At 17.0% G+C, this 16,971-nt stretch overlaps 2 protein-coding genes across 3 annotated transcripts; both read right to left on the minus strand.

Moving 5' to 3' along the window:
* Positions 1–4,662: 4,662 nt before the first annotated feature.
* On the minus strand, positions 4,663–6,595 carry LOC726171 (60S ribosomal protein L11). The gene is made up of 5 exons (XM_006557645.3): positions 6,575–6,595; positions 5,997–6,164; positions 5,551–5,700; positions 5,330–5,477; positions 4,663–4,855 (listed from the first exon to the last, which is right to left on the minus strand). The coding sequence occupies exons 1-5, from the start codon at positions 6,578–6,580 to the stop codon at positions 4,728–4,730; spliced, it is 600 nt and encodes a 199-aa protein (XP_006557708.2). The 5' UTR covers positions 6,581–6,595; the 3' UTR covers positions 4,663–4,727.
* Positions 6,596–7,838: 1,243 nt separating this feature from the next.
* Positions 7,839–14,467, minus strand: LOC102654530 (odorant receptor 67a-like). 2 transcript variants are annotated; one of them, XM_016911002.2, is made up of 6 exons: positions 13,202–14,467; positions 11,069–11,475; positions 10,459–10,558; positions 9,541–9,642; positions 8,132–8,287; positions 7,839–8,047 (listed from the first exon to the last, which is right to left on the minus strand). In XM_016911002.2, exons 1-6 carry the CDS (start codon positions 13,493–13,495, stop codon positions 7,982–7,984), a joined length of 1,125 nt encoding a protein of 374 aa, XP_016766491.1. In that variant the 5' UTR covers positions 13,496–14,467; the 3' UTR covers positions 7,839–7,981. The 2 variants fall into 2 exon arrangements, with proteins under 2 accessions (XP_016766491.1, XP_006557709.2); XM_006557646.3 differs by lacking the exon at positions 9,541–9,642 and having other exon boundaries at positions 13,202–14,466.
* Positions 14,468–16,971: the final 2,504 nt, after the last annotated feature.

Below are 16,971 nucleotides of genomic sequence, written 5' to 3' on the forward strand. Positions count from 1 at the left end.
TGTACAATATTTACAAACTAAACTTTCATAAAATAATTATTAAATATTAAATACGATATATAATATGTTTTAATAACTATTGCTTAGATTTAGATTTTGTCATATATAATAATTAACGAAGCAAAAAAAAAAAACCAATAAATAACAAGTTATTATTAACTACATATATAAATTTATTTTTAAATTATTTTCATTATTAGTTAAAAAGATTTTATAAACAAAAATATTGTAAGCATTAAAATGTATAACTTTGTAGTAAGTAACTTATAAAAACAATTTAATATTTAAATATGTTTAAAAAAAGAAAAATTTAAAACTGTTTTAAGTACTTATTAAGTAAGTATAAAATAATTTCAAATGATAATTTTCATTTTTTAAGTTTTTAGTGTAATTATATTACGATAAAAGTATTAATTATGAATCGCTTGAAATTTGAAACTAAAATTCAATGTTACATAATATTAAATTACAAATATTAATTTACAAGAAATAATATAATAAAACTTCGATTTCCTTTTATCCGAATAAAATCAAGCGCTAAAAGGAAATGTAAATACTTATCTATGTTATTTACCATATTATATTTTTTTTTTAATTTATTTTGTATAAATAAATCTAATTTTAATTTGAGAAAAAAATAAAGTTAAAGTATGTATGTAATGTATTTTCAACCTTCATATCAAATGCAGTCATAGTAGTCATATATAAGTATTGAAATTTAATTATCCGATATAATTAATTTCTATAATTAATTATATAATTCGTATAATCAAAATCCTATTATGTTACACATCTTTAAGGAATTATAAATTATATTTTTCTATTGTTTTTATCATCTTTTTTTCTAGAAATGAAGATTTAAAAAATTTTATATTGTCAAAATATTCAATTTTAACATTGTTTATTATATTTATATTTAAATCATAATATTTAATATTCATAATAATTAATTAAAATCAATAAAATCAAAATACATTTGAAATTTAATGTTATGTTTATACACATTGAATTTATTTTTCAGTTTTTTTATTAATAATTTATTAAATAATTTTTTAATTTTTATAATATAATATATTTGTGTTGTAACGCATTTCAATATCATTAGTTTCAATAAATTAAATTTTAAAGTACAAGAAAGAAATAAAAATGCTGAAACAAATGAGAAAAATAAAATGAAAAACAAAAGAATGAAAGTTTAGAATAATAAATTATTAAAATTAATTAAATTTTTGCTTGTTTATGCAAATATTTTTAAAATTTCTAAATATCTATCTAATTAACATATTACTTAAAAAATATTTTAATTTATTAATTTATTATATTTACAATCGTATAATTATAATTTTATAATTTAAAATACTTTATATATATATAATTTACAAAATTATTTATATTCTCTAAAAGAAAAGAAGTAAACTTTGAATTTATTATAAGTTTTTCTAATTTGAAATATAAATTTATTGAAAAATTTTAAAGATATTACGCAAATTATTTAGAATATATTGATCGAAAATTATTTTTTTTATATATAATTTTATTAATTTTTTATTTATTTGATTTAAAAAATATATATCAAAAATAAAAATAACATATATATATATATATATATATATATATATATATATATATATATATATATGTTAATTATGAATTATGTTAATAACATATATATATATATGTATATATATATATACATGCAATGTATAAGTAAATGAAATAAAGTAAATGATTTAATCCTTTATGTATATATATATATATATATGTATATATATATATATATACATGCAATGTATAAGTAAATGAAATAAAGTAAATGATTTAATCCTTTGTATTGTACTTGAAATTAGTAGTTGGCAATATGTATCAATTAATATATAATATTGCATAAATTATTATGTAATATATGACAGTTATAATTTTTATTATATAAAATATTGAAATATTCTTGTATAATATAATCAATATAATATATATGTATAATATTTCATATTATACATATATTGTACAAATTATATCATATTTAATATAATTCATTTTTTCATATATTAAGCATATTTCATAAAATATATTGCAATAACTATAACTTGTATGTTTAATGTAAGCAATTACAAAATATTTAACTATATGAAAAAAATTTTATTTATCTCAATGGAAAAGATTAAATACATTTACTTATTCATAAAAAAAAAGAAAAAAAAATTTATCAATTTCATAGTAAAATATGAAATATTTTTTTTCTTTCATAAAATATATGTATAATTTAATATGACATATTTTATATTTAATTAATTTTAAGTTATGCAAGATATTAAATATTTTAATTTTTGAAAATTTATAATATATAAATTTATAATATATAAATATATAAATTTATATATACATAAATATATATATATATAAATTATATAATCTATATATATAGATTATATAATGTATGTATATATTTAGCTGTTATTAAATAAAATATAGTATATATTCATAATATTAGTCTAGATATGGCGTCCACATAAAGAAACAATTTGGAGACTGAGGGAAATATTTTGCCTTTTTATCTGCTTGATTATATCAAGTTAGATAGATATGAAAGAGTATTATAATGTAACTATTTAAAGACGTCACATAAAAATTAAAAAGAGCACATTTCTTATATACCTGTTATTCTATCACTCTATCACTATTTCACATGTTTTAAAATAATTTATATATTCAAAATTTTAATATTCATGAGATAGTTTGGAAAATCGATTTTAGAGATTAAAATAAATATAAAAGTAATTAAATCTTATTTATTAAATTATAAATATTTTACCATAGATGAAATAAAACAGACAGCTATCTCGATCATATTAATATCTCACTTTATCCAATTAAAATTTCAATCTATAACTTAATAAATAATTTTCAATTTTTATATATCAGTTCAAATGTGAATAATTTTTGTGTTTGTTTAGATTTCTAAAATCGATATTAAATATCAATACCAGGATATTCTATATATATTATTAGGCTAAAACCAAAGATAAATATAAATAGCAAAAAATTATTAAATATAAAATAAATTATGAAAAAACAAATATATGCTTTGTTATATGTATGTATGTATTAATAACTGTTCTAATATTAATTAGATAACACAGTTTGAAAAGAATAATTATGCCTCAAGTTTTAACATAATTGTATTTTGATAATATTAGAATACTATTATAAAAATACTATAAGGGTATTGGAAAATAAATTTATTTTCATGTAGTAAATTATATTTATATTTTTTAAAAATGTCATTATTCAAAAAAAACATTGCAGTTTTTAGTACTATAATTTAAAACTAAAATCTATATATTATTTATAAATATATATATGGATATTTATTTGTACTTATTTGAATTAAAAATATTTCAAATAAACTATTTATATAAAAAATTAATAATTAATTGATTTTGATAATTTACATTATTTTATTTTAATTTGCATAAATTTTTTACTTAATTACAAAAAGAATAAAAAATTAAATTAACGTATTATATACTTATAACGTATACTTATACTTATACGTATACTTATAACGTATTATATACTTTTCTAATACCCTTAGTAACTTCATTTTGTAGACATATTTTTAATAATAAAAATAAAATGTAATAATTAAATATCAAATTTTCATTTCTATTTCATAAAATAAATGTAAAATATGTTCATAGAAATGTGAATATTTTGCTTAAAATTTCAATTAAAAATATTTTATGCATATCATATCATAAAGAATTAATAATAATGGATTTTGAAATTAAAAAAATAAAATATGTAATATAACTAGTTCACATTTCTAAAAAATACTTTTATTATAAAAAATATAAAACTGTAATTATAAATTCCTTTCTCATTATTTAAAATTACATTTCCTTGAAAAATAGCAGTTTTACAAGTTATTTTAAAAATAATATTTATATCTTTCAAATATACCGCGATCTCCTGAGAATGAAATCTAAATAGTTAAATCATGATATTAAATAAAATTTTCTTATTAATTTATCTATTCATAATCTTTTGCAGAGAAAATAATATAAATAAATATCATATATAATAAATAATAGAATTATATTATGTATACGATGGCCTTTGTATTTTCATGTACATTACTATTTACTGTTTTTCATAAATGATATAATAATTATCTGGAAATTTTAAACGTTAATTAAAATCAATATATTAACTTTTAATAATATTAATAATTGGAATATAATTGGTATATATTTCTACATTATTTTCTTATGCATAACTTATTTATGTATTTTATAGTAGATATGATATAGTGGTTATTAATAAAATCTGTTAAAATTCTATAAATATAAATATATATATATATATATATATATATATATATATATATATATATGTATATATGTATATATATATTCTGTAAATATATATATGATTTGCTTTATCATAAATATTATTATTGAAGATATATCTTCAAAATATTTCACAAGAAATCGATTTTGAAAAACTATATATAATTTATAAAATTTTTAAATTTTAGTATTGTTATAAAATAATGAAAATTAAATTAATATTAATATCAAATATTAATATTATCATAATAATAAATATATTTTTTATATAGTATATGAAATAATAATAATGTGACAAAAATATTAATAAAAATTTTTTAAACAGGTATTTTATTCTTAAAAGTTTTATGAAAGAAATGTAAAATACAAATTATGTAATTATTTCTTTCCAGCTATAATAATACCATCATATTTCTGCTGAAACCATTTCATTGCATCTTCTTTGGTAAGTCTATGTTGAAAACCAACTTTTCCAGTTTTTCTTCTTCTGTGAGCTACATTGAAACCTTAACAAAAAAAAAAAATAATATAAATTACGCACAAAATAATTTTTATTAATCAATAGTTATTTATTATTTTATTATTTTTTGAATTAATTATAATTATATTTTTTTATAATGAAATATAGTAAATTAATAAATTAAATTGTGCTATCATGATATCATTAATGTTAATTATTTATCTTCTTCAAAATTTTTTAAGCTATCATTCTGTTAATTGAAAAGTTAATTAAGATTTCTACTCAATTCATTATAAATTTTATAATATAAATTGTAAATATAAATTGTAGCTCCAATTAAGTAACACACCCAGTATAATAAAGTGGGCATGAGTTGCAAATATGAAGCCTATATTTTAGCACATATTTTATAAATATAGATACAACTGAATATAGTAGTAACTATTATGCCAAATGTGCATATATTTATATATTTAACAAATTGTTCAGAATATTGAATATAAAATGAAAACAAACTAACCTGGTCGTCCGAGAACAACATAGAAATCCAAACCATAAATACCAATGCTGGGATCATATTTAATTCCTAAATCAATATGTTCTTGAATACCAAAACCAAAGTTTCCGGTACCAGAAAAATTCTCTTTTCGTAATTCATATTCTCGTACCTTTAATAAAAAAAAAAAATTAATATCAAAGAAGAAAATATTATGAAATATTTAATATAAATAATAGAATTACTTTCAATCCACGTTCAAGAATTTCTTCTGCTTTAGCACCTCGTACTGTGCAATGTACTGCAATTTTTTCATTACGGCGAATTCCAAAAGATCGGACAGTGTATCTTGCTTTAGAAAATACAGGTTGTTGTCCAGTTAATTGTTCTAATACCTATAAAAATAAAATAAATAATATAATTGAAATATATTTATTATTTATATTTATATTTATTATTTATATTTTTATTTACAAAAATAAAAATAATTTTAAAAAAGAAAATTAATTTTTTAAAATCAATTCTTATTATAAACAAAAATATAAAAAAAATACTTATATGTTTATATAATAGTTAAAATGGTATAAAAGAATACAAGAAAATTATGAATGTATTAACACAAATATATTAACAAAAATGTGTAGAACATAATACATAAAAAATAAAATATAAATAATAAATTTATAAATACCTTTGCAGCACGAGTTAGTCTATCACCAGATTCACCCACACAAATATTCAAACAAAGTTTACGAATGCGTACTTCACGCATAATATTCTTTGATGCATCCTTAGGCTCCTTTCTCACTTTTTTCTCGATTCTTTTTTCAACTTTTTTTTCCGAAGATTTCTTTGAATCCTATAAGAAAATTACTTTATCAATAAGATTTTAATAAAATTATACATTCCTATTATTATATATAAAAATAAAAAAATATTCAAAATATTTTACTCTAATAATAAATTAATTTAACTTCTCATATTATTTTCTTAAACTATTACATATAAACAATTAATTTACAACTATAAAATTATAAACATCATCAAATAAATTTAGGTTATATTTATTATACATGCTGATCATAAACCTCAACCAACTGTTATATATTAAATTATAATCTTAATATATTAATAAAAAAGACATTAATCAATAGTAAATAAATAATAGTAATTTTTTTATAATATATAAAAAATAATTCATTAATATTTGATGTCTTTGATATTTAAAGATTATAAAATTTATTTTAAAAACGACAATCCTACACTTACCGCCATGATGAACCGGAAAGAACGAATCAATATCGCCCTCTATCGAATATAAAAGTACTACAAAAAAATGTTTCTAAAATTATCTCATAAATAAAAATCTAATGTAAAATAAATTATTTACATTTAATATTTACATATAATTTAGATCAAATAAAATACTTTGTAATAATAAAAAATATGTATGTATAACATATATATGTTAATAACATACATTTACTTTAGATATGATATAGAAATAAAATAAATTAATAACAATAGAATGATTAATTAATATTAATAGAATATAATCAATTACTAGAAATTATCTAAGATCTGTTTCTTTCTATATTTCTGAGTTTATGAAATATTTATTTTTAACAAAATGTGTTATAATAAATCAAGAATTCAGTGAAATTATTCATTTAAATTATTCAATAACTATTATATATATAATAACTATTATATGTATATTTCAATGTAATTATTATATCTCAATTAATATTGTGGTTAACATAATTCAACTATTTCTTACATTGATTATCATCATATTTTTCTTTTATGTAATATTAATCTTTAATTAAGTGCAATATCTTAAGTAAAAATTAAAATTAAAAACTTTTATATTTTTTATTTAAATTTTTTATATTTCATATTTAAATATATTTTATATTTAAAAGTTAAAATATATTTTATATTTTAAAATTTGTACCGATTATAAAAAAAATTTGAAAAATATAAATAATAAATTATTCAAAATCATGAACATGATTATAAATCACATTCTAATTTATAAAACATTAAATTTCTATATTTATAAATCATTGAATGTACGGAATAAAAATGAAAAAATAAATAATATATTTTGATTATTTACATAGGCATAGGCTTTTATATTTATTAAAAAAATAATATTTTTTTTATTTCATTGCAAAGTAATTATAAATGATTTATTTTTATCTTTTTAGTTTTTGTAGATTCAAAATCATAAAAATTTTTTGTGAAGTATCATATAAAGTATCAATATGAAATATCAATAACATTTAATCTGATTTAGATTAATATATTTTTGAAATATGTATATGTAATAAACATTAATACATTATAATATTTTATTTAATATTTTATTATATAAGATTTCATATCAATCAATAAAATCTATAATTAAATTACAATAAAACAAAATGTCTTTTAACATAATTTTGTATTTATAATTCATTCATTGATTTTAATTATAATTTTATTTATAAAATGATTCAAACTTATTTTACATTAATTTAATATTTGCTTAAATTTTTATAAATATTATAAATATAAAATATAAACTATTCCTATAATTATCATTTTATATTTTATAATCACTGAAGCCATAAATACCAATGCTGAGATCATACTCCATTATATATAATTAAAATAATATTGTAAATATGTTTATATTGAATTATCTTTTAATATAACTCGTAAAGCTGTGAAAATGGAGAAGGCATTGGACAAATACTGAAATATTATTAATTTATCATTTATATGTTATTCTTAATTAATTCATTTATAATTAATGTTTGAAGAATTAAATAGTTTTACCGCACAATAAGAGCGCAGAGAAAGTTTTGGCATTAAAAAATTGATAGAAAGAGATATTGGTTTTTGAAATATCAGCATAATCAATATGTTTTGTTGCATTTCTGATGTCTGTTCATACCATTTTAAGTTATATGCACTTATTGAAACATTTTTACTCTAGAAATTATGGAAAATTAATTATATATATGACTCAGTGTGAATAAATAATAAATAAATGAATAAATAAATTATATATTATATTACATAAAAATATATAAAATGTACAAATAAATATTTTATATATATAATAATTTCAAATTTTCATTTGAAGTTAATTATTTTCGCTTTTTCAATGATACAAATAATTTTATTTGAAAATTAAGAATCTTAAATGTTGAGATAATTTATTTATTCATATTTATTTATTATAAGCAATTTAAGTTTATTAAACGAAAAAATAGAGATAGAGAAACTGTCTCTGTTACATAACCGTCTTATTCTGTTTTATTTAATGCAAACTTATATTGCTTATAAATAAATGCATTTTTATATTGTTTTAATTTTTAGAATCGATTCTTCAAATATGTCTTAGGAATATGTACACTCTATATATTTATATAATAAATGCACTTATATTTGTCTACTTAATATAAATATTGATATATTAAAATTTAAGAAAATATTTTATAATTAAAATACTATTATTTTGAATATTACTTATTTCGATAAAATATTCATTTTAAAGTAATATTTGTGTGAATGCATATATTTAAAATACTATATTTTTATGTTCAAAGAAGATTTCAAAGAAAATTTTATTTATAAAATTATTTATAAAATATTATATTATTGAAAGAAATTATTTTAAAATATTTATTTTTATTTATCTATTTCAAAAATTTATTTTCTTTGAGTTCAGATCAAGTTAAATAGATACGTGTGATATATACGTATAAATACTTAAATAATTTAAATAGTTTAACAAATAAAATAATTAAATTTTTTGAATTGCATTAAAAGAAATTAAATGCATTAATTTCGGAAATTTTAAGATAATAATAAAATAATAATATTAAAATAACTATAATATTAAAATAATAATATTAAAATAACTAATAAGACTATTAAATTATATTACGATAATAAATTTGATAGAATTTCTATATATTATATTAATATGTTAATTATATTAATGCAACATGGAACATCAGATTATTCGAAAATATCAAGTTGCTTGTATATTCTCATCATGTATTTACACGAATCTGTTTGAACTTATCCGAGTCCATTTATATTTCTATTCCGATCTGAATAATGTAATTCAATTCATTATCGAATTCAATTATTTATATTGAAACGTAATTTCTGTAAATTTTTGTAAATAATTTATATAAATAATTTATATAAATGTACATGTAAATGATTTTTACCATATCATCCATGTATTGAGCTGGCCATGCATATAAATAAACTTCTATGAGTGCAGTGAAACATGTGATCATAAACTGTATTTTTATGACTAATAAAGGATTCTGATTACAAATTATATTATATTATTATATTATATCATTATAAGATAAATCAATTTTTTTATCGATATTAATGATTTTAAAATATGTTATTAAAGAAATCATTTTGAGCAATTTTTTCCTTTGTCAAATTTAATTTTGAATTATTCACAAAAACTTTTGGTATTTCTTTTATAAAAATCTATATACATTATTATGTGATTTGCATTTATTATATGTTTATACAAGGAATTCTAGAAGCTGATCACTAAAATATAACTAATTTTAAGCATAAACATATAATATATATAATTGTTGAATATAAGAAATATATATATATTTTTTTTTTGATAAATTATATCGAATTATATCATGAATAATGAATAAAGTATAATATTTAACACTTTCTTTGATATATGTTATTTGAATTTATTTGTACTCAATCCGCAATATGTAATTAATGCTATTGTCATTATTCAACTAAACTATATCTTTTGTGTTTGATCAATGTTTTTTGTTAATAACTAATTAACAAAGTCGTAGCAAAATTTTTTACAAAATAACAAAAAATATTACTTGAAATTACCTCAGAATTTATATATAAATTATATATAAATACAGAAATTATATATAAATACATGACATGTTATCGCGAACGCACACATATAAATATTCAGTATATCATTAAAAATTTTTTGCGAATAAATCGAAAATTAAAGCTAATCGATTATATTAAAAAAAAAATGATATTTTTAACATATTTTAAATTTATTGAAATCGATAAGAAAGAAATTAATTGATAAATTGAAAAATATCATGCATATAAGATATAAAATTTACCATTATTAGTATAATACCAGCAAGAATCATATTAAATGATGTTGCTATTATAGTGTAAAAAATGATATGACGGAAACAATTGGCTATTTCTTTTGCATATCTAAAAAATAAATTGCTTATAATAAATATAAATAAAAATAATTTAATCTATACATTAAAATATTATCCCATTAATTAATTTTCTCATTAATTTTAATTGACCTTAAAATATATCGTAAAATATTGTTTTAATTAACTTTTTTTTTACACAATTGAGGACTGACAGTTTTCGAATAATTTGCAAAAAAATACTATTATATTGAATTTTACTTAATACATATGCATTTAAGAATAATATATGAATTGAATAATGTGAATATTATAATTTCATCAATTCATTGTCCTCATTTTTGGAATATCTTATATAGACATACACATATAATAAACAAAATTCAGTAATATAATATTGTATAATATAATAATATAATATAATATCCTAACAATTTTTTAATATAATTCAAAAATTAGAATCGATTATGCATAAAGAAAAAAGTTGAAAAGTAACGATACATTTCAAGTTTATTAAAATTTATGAAGAAAAAATATTTAGCAAATTGATTGTTATCTTTACCTCCTTATTTGTAATTGTTTTTTTATACAAATGACCATCATATCTTTGTTTGAAATATTCTGTATCTTCATGATCAAACATTCAAATTTAATGACCACGAACCATAATAAAAGTGCTCCAAATATGCTTAAGCATACAGTTGCAGAACATTGATAAGCAAAAAAACATTGATGGAAATATATTATAATATATACTGCCGTATTATTAAGGCTTAATGGAAATTCTGTATAGAATGGTAAGGAAATAGGTAAGAATATAGGTCCTAATATAAATATTGTCGTAGTTAAGTATGAAATAATTATAGCACTTCCATAAAGGATATAACATTTTGATACATATTTCTGGATAATTTTCTTTTCATATTGTTTTGCCTCTTTCATATAGGTTATCATTTCTTCAATTATATGCTGTTAATTTATGATAAATAATTTATGATAAAATATACAATAAAACATATATAATAATAAACACAATTTTTACCCATAAATCATAAAATTTCTGCTAATTTTTACTCTATTAATCAATAATATAAATTTGTGAATTTGCTTTCTTAATATTGCGAATATAAATTTTTAAATAATAACAATATATTCTTATTTTTTTAATAATATATTATTTATGAAAATTTCTTTTAACATTTAGTCGTAAACTTGAAAAAATGAAAGCATTTATTAGTATTATTTTTAAATTAAAACTTATAAAAATGAAATAATATATAATATAAAACAATATAAATTATATATTGATAATATATAATATATTATATTTTTTTTTAAGGAAACTTTTTTTTAAATTTAAAATATATTAAGTTAAAATTATTAAAATATACTAGATTAAATTTATTATTCTGAAAAATTTTTTATATTTTAATATAATAATATATATATATATATATATATATATATTGGAATTTATAAATATATTAATTATAAATATATATATTTATATTTTTCAAAAATATTTTATCATTTCTTTTTAAGATATTTTAATTTATAAAAATTACTGTACAAAAAAACAAATAATATATAAAAAGATATATAATTTATATATGTTTTTCTTATAAAATAATTTGTAAGATAATTACATCTAAAAATAAAATTCTGTAAAATGAATGTATATGATAATTGGATGTGATTAATAAATAAAACATCATATTTTTTTCTAACATTGTTTAGTTAACATTATTTATTTTATTGCAGAATTTTATTTTAATATTAGTATTTAGTTTTAATATATAGTTTTAATATAATAATTAATATAATATAATTTAGTATTAGTCATTTTATTTCAAAATTAACTATATTCGAATAAAAAGGGATTGCTATTGAATTTAATTATTATTAAGATATAATCAGAGATATAAATTTAAGATCTTGAATTTTAGAATTTTTGAATTTACATTTTGAAATAAATAATTGTTCATATCTTATGTAATAAATAAAGTAAATTAAGCAAAGTTAATATTAACTAATTTAATTTTTTGAATTTTTAAAATTTTTTTAATGGGTTTTTAAAAAGTTTTTAAAAAGAAAGAAATATTAATTAAAATATAAAACAATTTATATAATTTATCACATTCAGTAATCACTTTAACTTTCGATAATAAATTGTTATTTTTTTTATTTCTAATTTTTTATAATTTAAACTTTAATATTTTGTAATAATCATTGTTACATCACAATGCAATGAAAAATCTTTATTTTATTAGTTTTTGATTTTTAACTAATCACTTTCTAAAAGTAAATAAATTAAATAAATAATTTTGATTTTTAGCTATCTACTTTCATGTAATACTTTCTATAATAAAAGTAGATAAATTATAAATAAATAATATTTTTGATATTATTTAAAAAAAAAGATAATTGCAAATTAATAAATTTGTATATAATATATAATTTAAATACGATAATTAATAAATAAGAATTTAAATTTTATATTCTTAAATATATAGTAATTTAATTACGTCATATCATTCAATTCTAATTTTTAAATTAATTGATTATCCGATGAGACCAATTTTATTCTAAGTATTTTTTTCTTTTTCTTTCTTTTTTTTCTTTATGTCTGTTATTATATATCTTTTTATATCATCTTGTATTATTATTATATTATATATATTATATAATAACTTACTTGTAAAGTGTCATGTTTGATTGCGCATATAGTGGTTTGAACAATTAGTTGAATTAAAACTACCATTATGCTTATAGACTTAGCGACAATAACGATATCATCTTGATGTAAGTATATCGAATGAAACATAGGCAAACTTCCTAAACAAGAGCTAATAATAGTGAAGATTTGAAAAAATCTGAAAACAATAATTTGATTTCTACTGGTGTTAGCAGAAACTGGCCAACAGAAGCACAAAGCTACACTGAGCCATGTAATATAGATGACTCTTTTTAGCATTACTTGTTCTATCATAATTTTAGGAAACTATTATTGAAACAAATGAAATAAGATTTCACTAATGAATAAAATTGTGTGCAGATTGTTGTTATCTTGAGTTATTATACTTCTTTGAAAGATACTAGAGATAAGAGAAAAAAAGAAAGATAATTAAATATTCATTATATGATCATAGACATTATTCGTAAAGCATTGCTTCAACAAAAAAAAGAATTTAATAAATCAACATAAATGAAGTACAATTTATTAGTAATGATTTTTTTCCAGACTATTTCTACATAGTCTAGCTCGATAGAAATAATTATTGGTTACACTAATAGTATATTAGAAACATGCAAAGGAAGGTTATTACGTAAAGTGATTAATATTAAATTATAAACGTTCTATTACAAACTTCTATTACAACGTTCTTTTGTAAAAAGGTAAAGAATATTATATTAAGCTAGATAAGAGAAAAAAAGAAAGATAATTAAATATTCATTATATGATCATAGACATTATTCGTAAAGCATTGCTTCAACAAAAAAAAGAATTTAATAAATCAACATAAATGAAGTACAATTTATTAGTAATGATTTTTTTCCAGACTATTTCTACATAGTCTAGCTCGATAGAAATAATTATTGGTTACACTAATAGTATATTAGAAACATGCAAAGGAAGGTTATTACGTAAAGTGATTAATATTAAATTATAAACGTTCTATTACAAACTTCTATTACAACGTTCTTTTGTAAAAAGGTAAAGAATATTATATTAAGCTAGATATTCAGAGATAGTTAATTTATATACACGCGATATTTACGAAAGATTAGCTAATAAAAAAAAATGTGATAATGCAAAACACATAGAATCCATCAATACAAAGTATCAATATATATATTTTAAGATTTGTGCAGATTTAATATGATATGGTACAATCTAAGAGTCTAAAGATTTGAAATAATTTTCTGATACCATCGAATGAAATCAAAAATATTGTAAGTATTTAATATATGTATCAATTAAAATTCATAAAAATATAAAATAATATAAGGAAATGAAATTCTATGTGAATAATCTTCTATTTTGACGTAATTAATTCTCGAAATTTTATAATAACAAAATCTGTTTTATATTTACATATTCTATATATTTCTGAATTTTTCTTGGAATTCTAATTCATATTCTTACATGAAAATCAAATAAAATGGAATGCCAAAAGTGTTTCTTTCTACTAAAAAAGAATCAAAAGACAAAAATTTTAAACGTTATTAAGAATTTTAAATGAACTTTAGAATGATTTGATTATCTAAATGATTTGATTAATTAATGATTATCAAAAATCTCAATTTTATTTCATAGATAAAATGAGATATTTAAATATTTAAAATTTCATAGCCTAAATTTTATTATAAAATTTTTTTCATTAAACTATTCATTAATACATTTATTTTTTTTAAGTATAAATATTTCAAAAAAATATCATTTCTTTACATCTTTTGCATTTTTCATGATTCCATCCTGAACATATTAGGCATCATATCCAATCATATTAAAATTTACTTCTAAATACGTTTATTTTATTTTTTTATTTTATTTTTTATTTACAATTTTAAAACAACCTTGAACTTTGTTTCGTATCATTATAGCTTTAATTATAATGATTTAAATTTTCTTGATATTATTCCTATTTTTTTGCAACTTTTTATTTCTTCTTTTGCTTCTATTTATCTTTTTACTTTTGCTTTTTTATTTTTTCTCAGTTCTTATTTTTTGCTGTGATTGGAAATATTAATGTTCTTTCAATTGAATAATTAAAAATTTTAATTTTATTTTGCTTTGAATATAATATAGATATTAGCGGATATATGAATTTTAATATTAAAATTTAGATCTTATTGTTGGATGACTATAAATAATAATCTATTATTAATAAAATTTAATTTTTTATTTTTTTATTATAAATGATGTAAATAATTTTTTGAAGTGATGTATATATAATATAAGAGCAATAAATTGTAACTATATTATAGATACATTAATAATATAAAAGATGCACTTATAAACATTTATTGTATTCTATTTTATATAATTTCTATATAAAGTATTCTATATTCTAATATAAATTTTTTATTTATTTTTTAACATTTTTTTTTAGTTTTACAACAAAAGTTAAAATTTGTCTTAAATTTTTTCATTATATTTCAATATATTTTAATTATTAAACTTAGTTTAGTTTAATAATAATTTAATTTAATATAGTTTAATTTTTTTTTTATTTTAAATATTTAATCTTATATTTCAGTCTTTCTAATTTAGATAATTTTTATATTAAATTATAATAATTGATACTTATTATATTTTTATATTTATATATATATAATATTTTTATATTATAATGGGATGTTTTTGTCAAATTTCAATATATAAAAAACTATAAAATATATTATATTTTAATTTTTGCGCGATTGAAATGAATAAAGCTTCAATCAAAAAATTGCTAAAGACTAATGACAAAATGAATTAGTGCGCATCATAATATGTATTATAATACGCATGTCATCAGTCTATAATTGAAAAACGTGATGACAAATTGTGTTTTATGACTACATATATATATTATATAAAATTTTTATTGGTAGGATATTATATTATGATTATTAAGCTTAATTATATATTGTTAAATCTTGTATAAGTACGTATCTATTTATTATTATATAAAATTTTTTTTTATTTATCGATTATCATTTAAAACTTTGCAGGATAAATTGGAAAGTATAATAATTTTTGCAGACATAATAATTAACAGATAATCCGATGATTTTCAGGCAAACGTAATAAGATTTTATTTCTTTTTAATAAAAATTTATAAATTTTATTTGTTTCTTTTCATATATAAAGATGAAAATAGCTAGATTAATACAATTAAGTACATATACTACATACAAGATGTTAATAAACATATGAAACATCTTTGGAGGATTTTAGATATCAAAATGATGAAAAAAATTCATACATACATATGTCTGATAAAGTTTAATTAATATTATAAGCATTTTATTATTTAAAATAATTTAAGTTTGTATTAGATAGAGCGAGACGGCAAAAAAGCGAAAACGCTCAGTTGGGTGGGCGGCAGTATTGCAATATCCCTTACAAAGCCCCTCAATGAAAATAAATATACTGATACATATACTGATTTTTTATATACAATTGATTATTTCAAATAAATTTCAATATAAGATAATATACAATATACATAATATACATAAATATCGTTGAATGTAACTATGAAATATTTTTATATTATTTAAAAAAAATTTAAATATGCAAATTAAAATCTATGTAATTACTTATTTAATGGAAAAATTATAACAAATTCCACGATATTTGGATATTTGGATTTTGTTATATTTGAATATTGTTATATGATGATTATGCAATATTTCATTTAAAATCATAAATGAATCGTTGTATTTCATTCAACCTGCCATATTTATTGAAATCCA

Source organism: Apis mellifera, linkage group LG2 (assembly GCF_003254395.2).
Source record: "Apis mellifera strain DH4 linkage group LG2, Amel_HAv3.1, whole genome shotgun sequence".
Classification (NCBI taxonomy): Eukaryota; Metazoa; Arthropoda; class Insecta; order Hymenoptera; family Apidae; genus Apis; species Apis mellifera.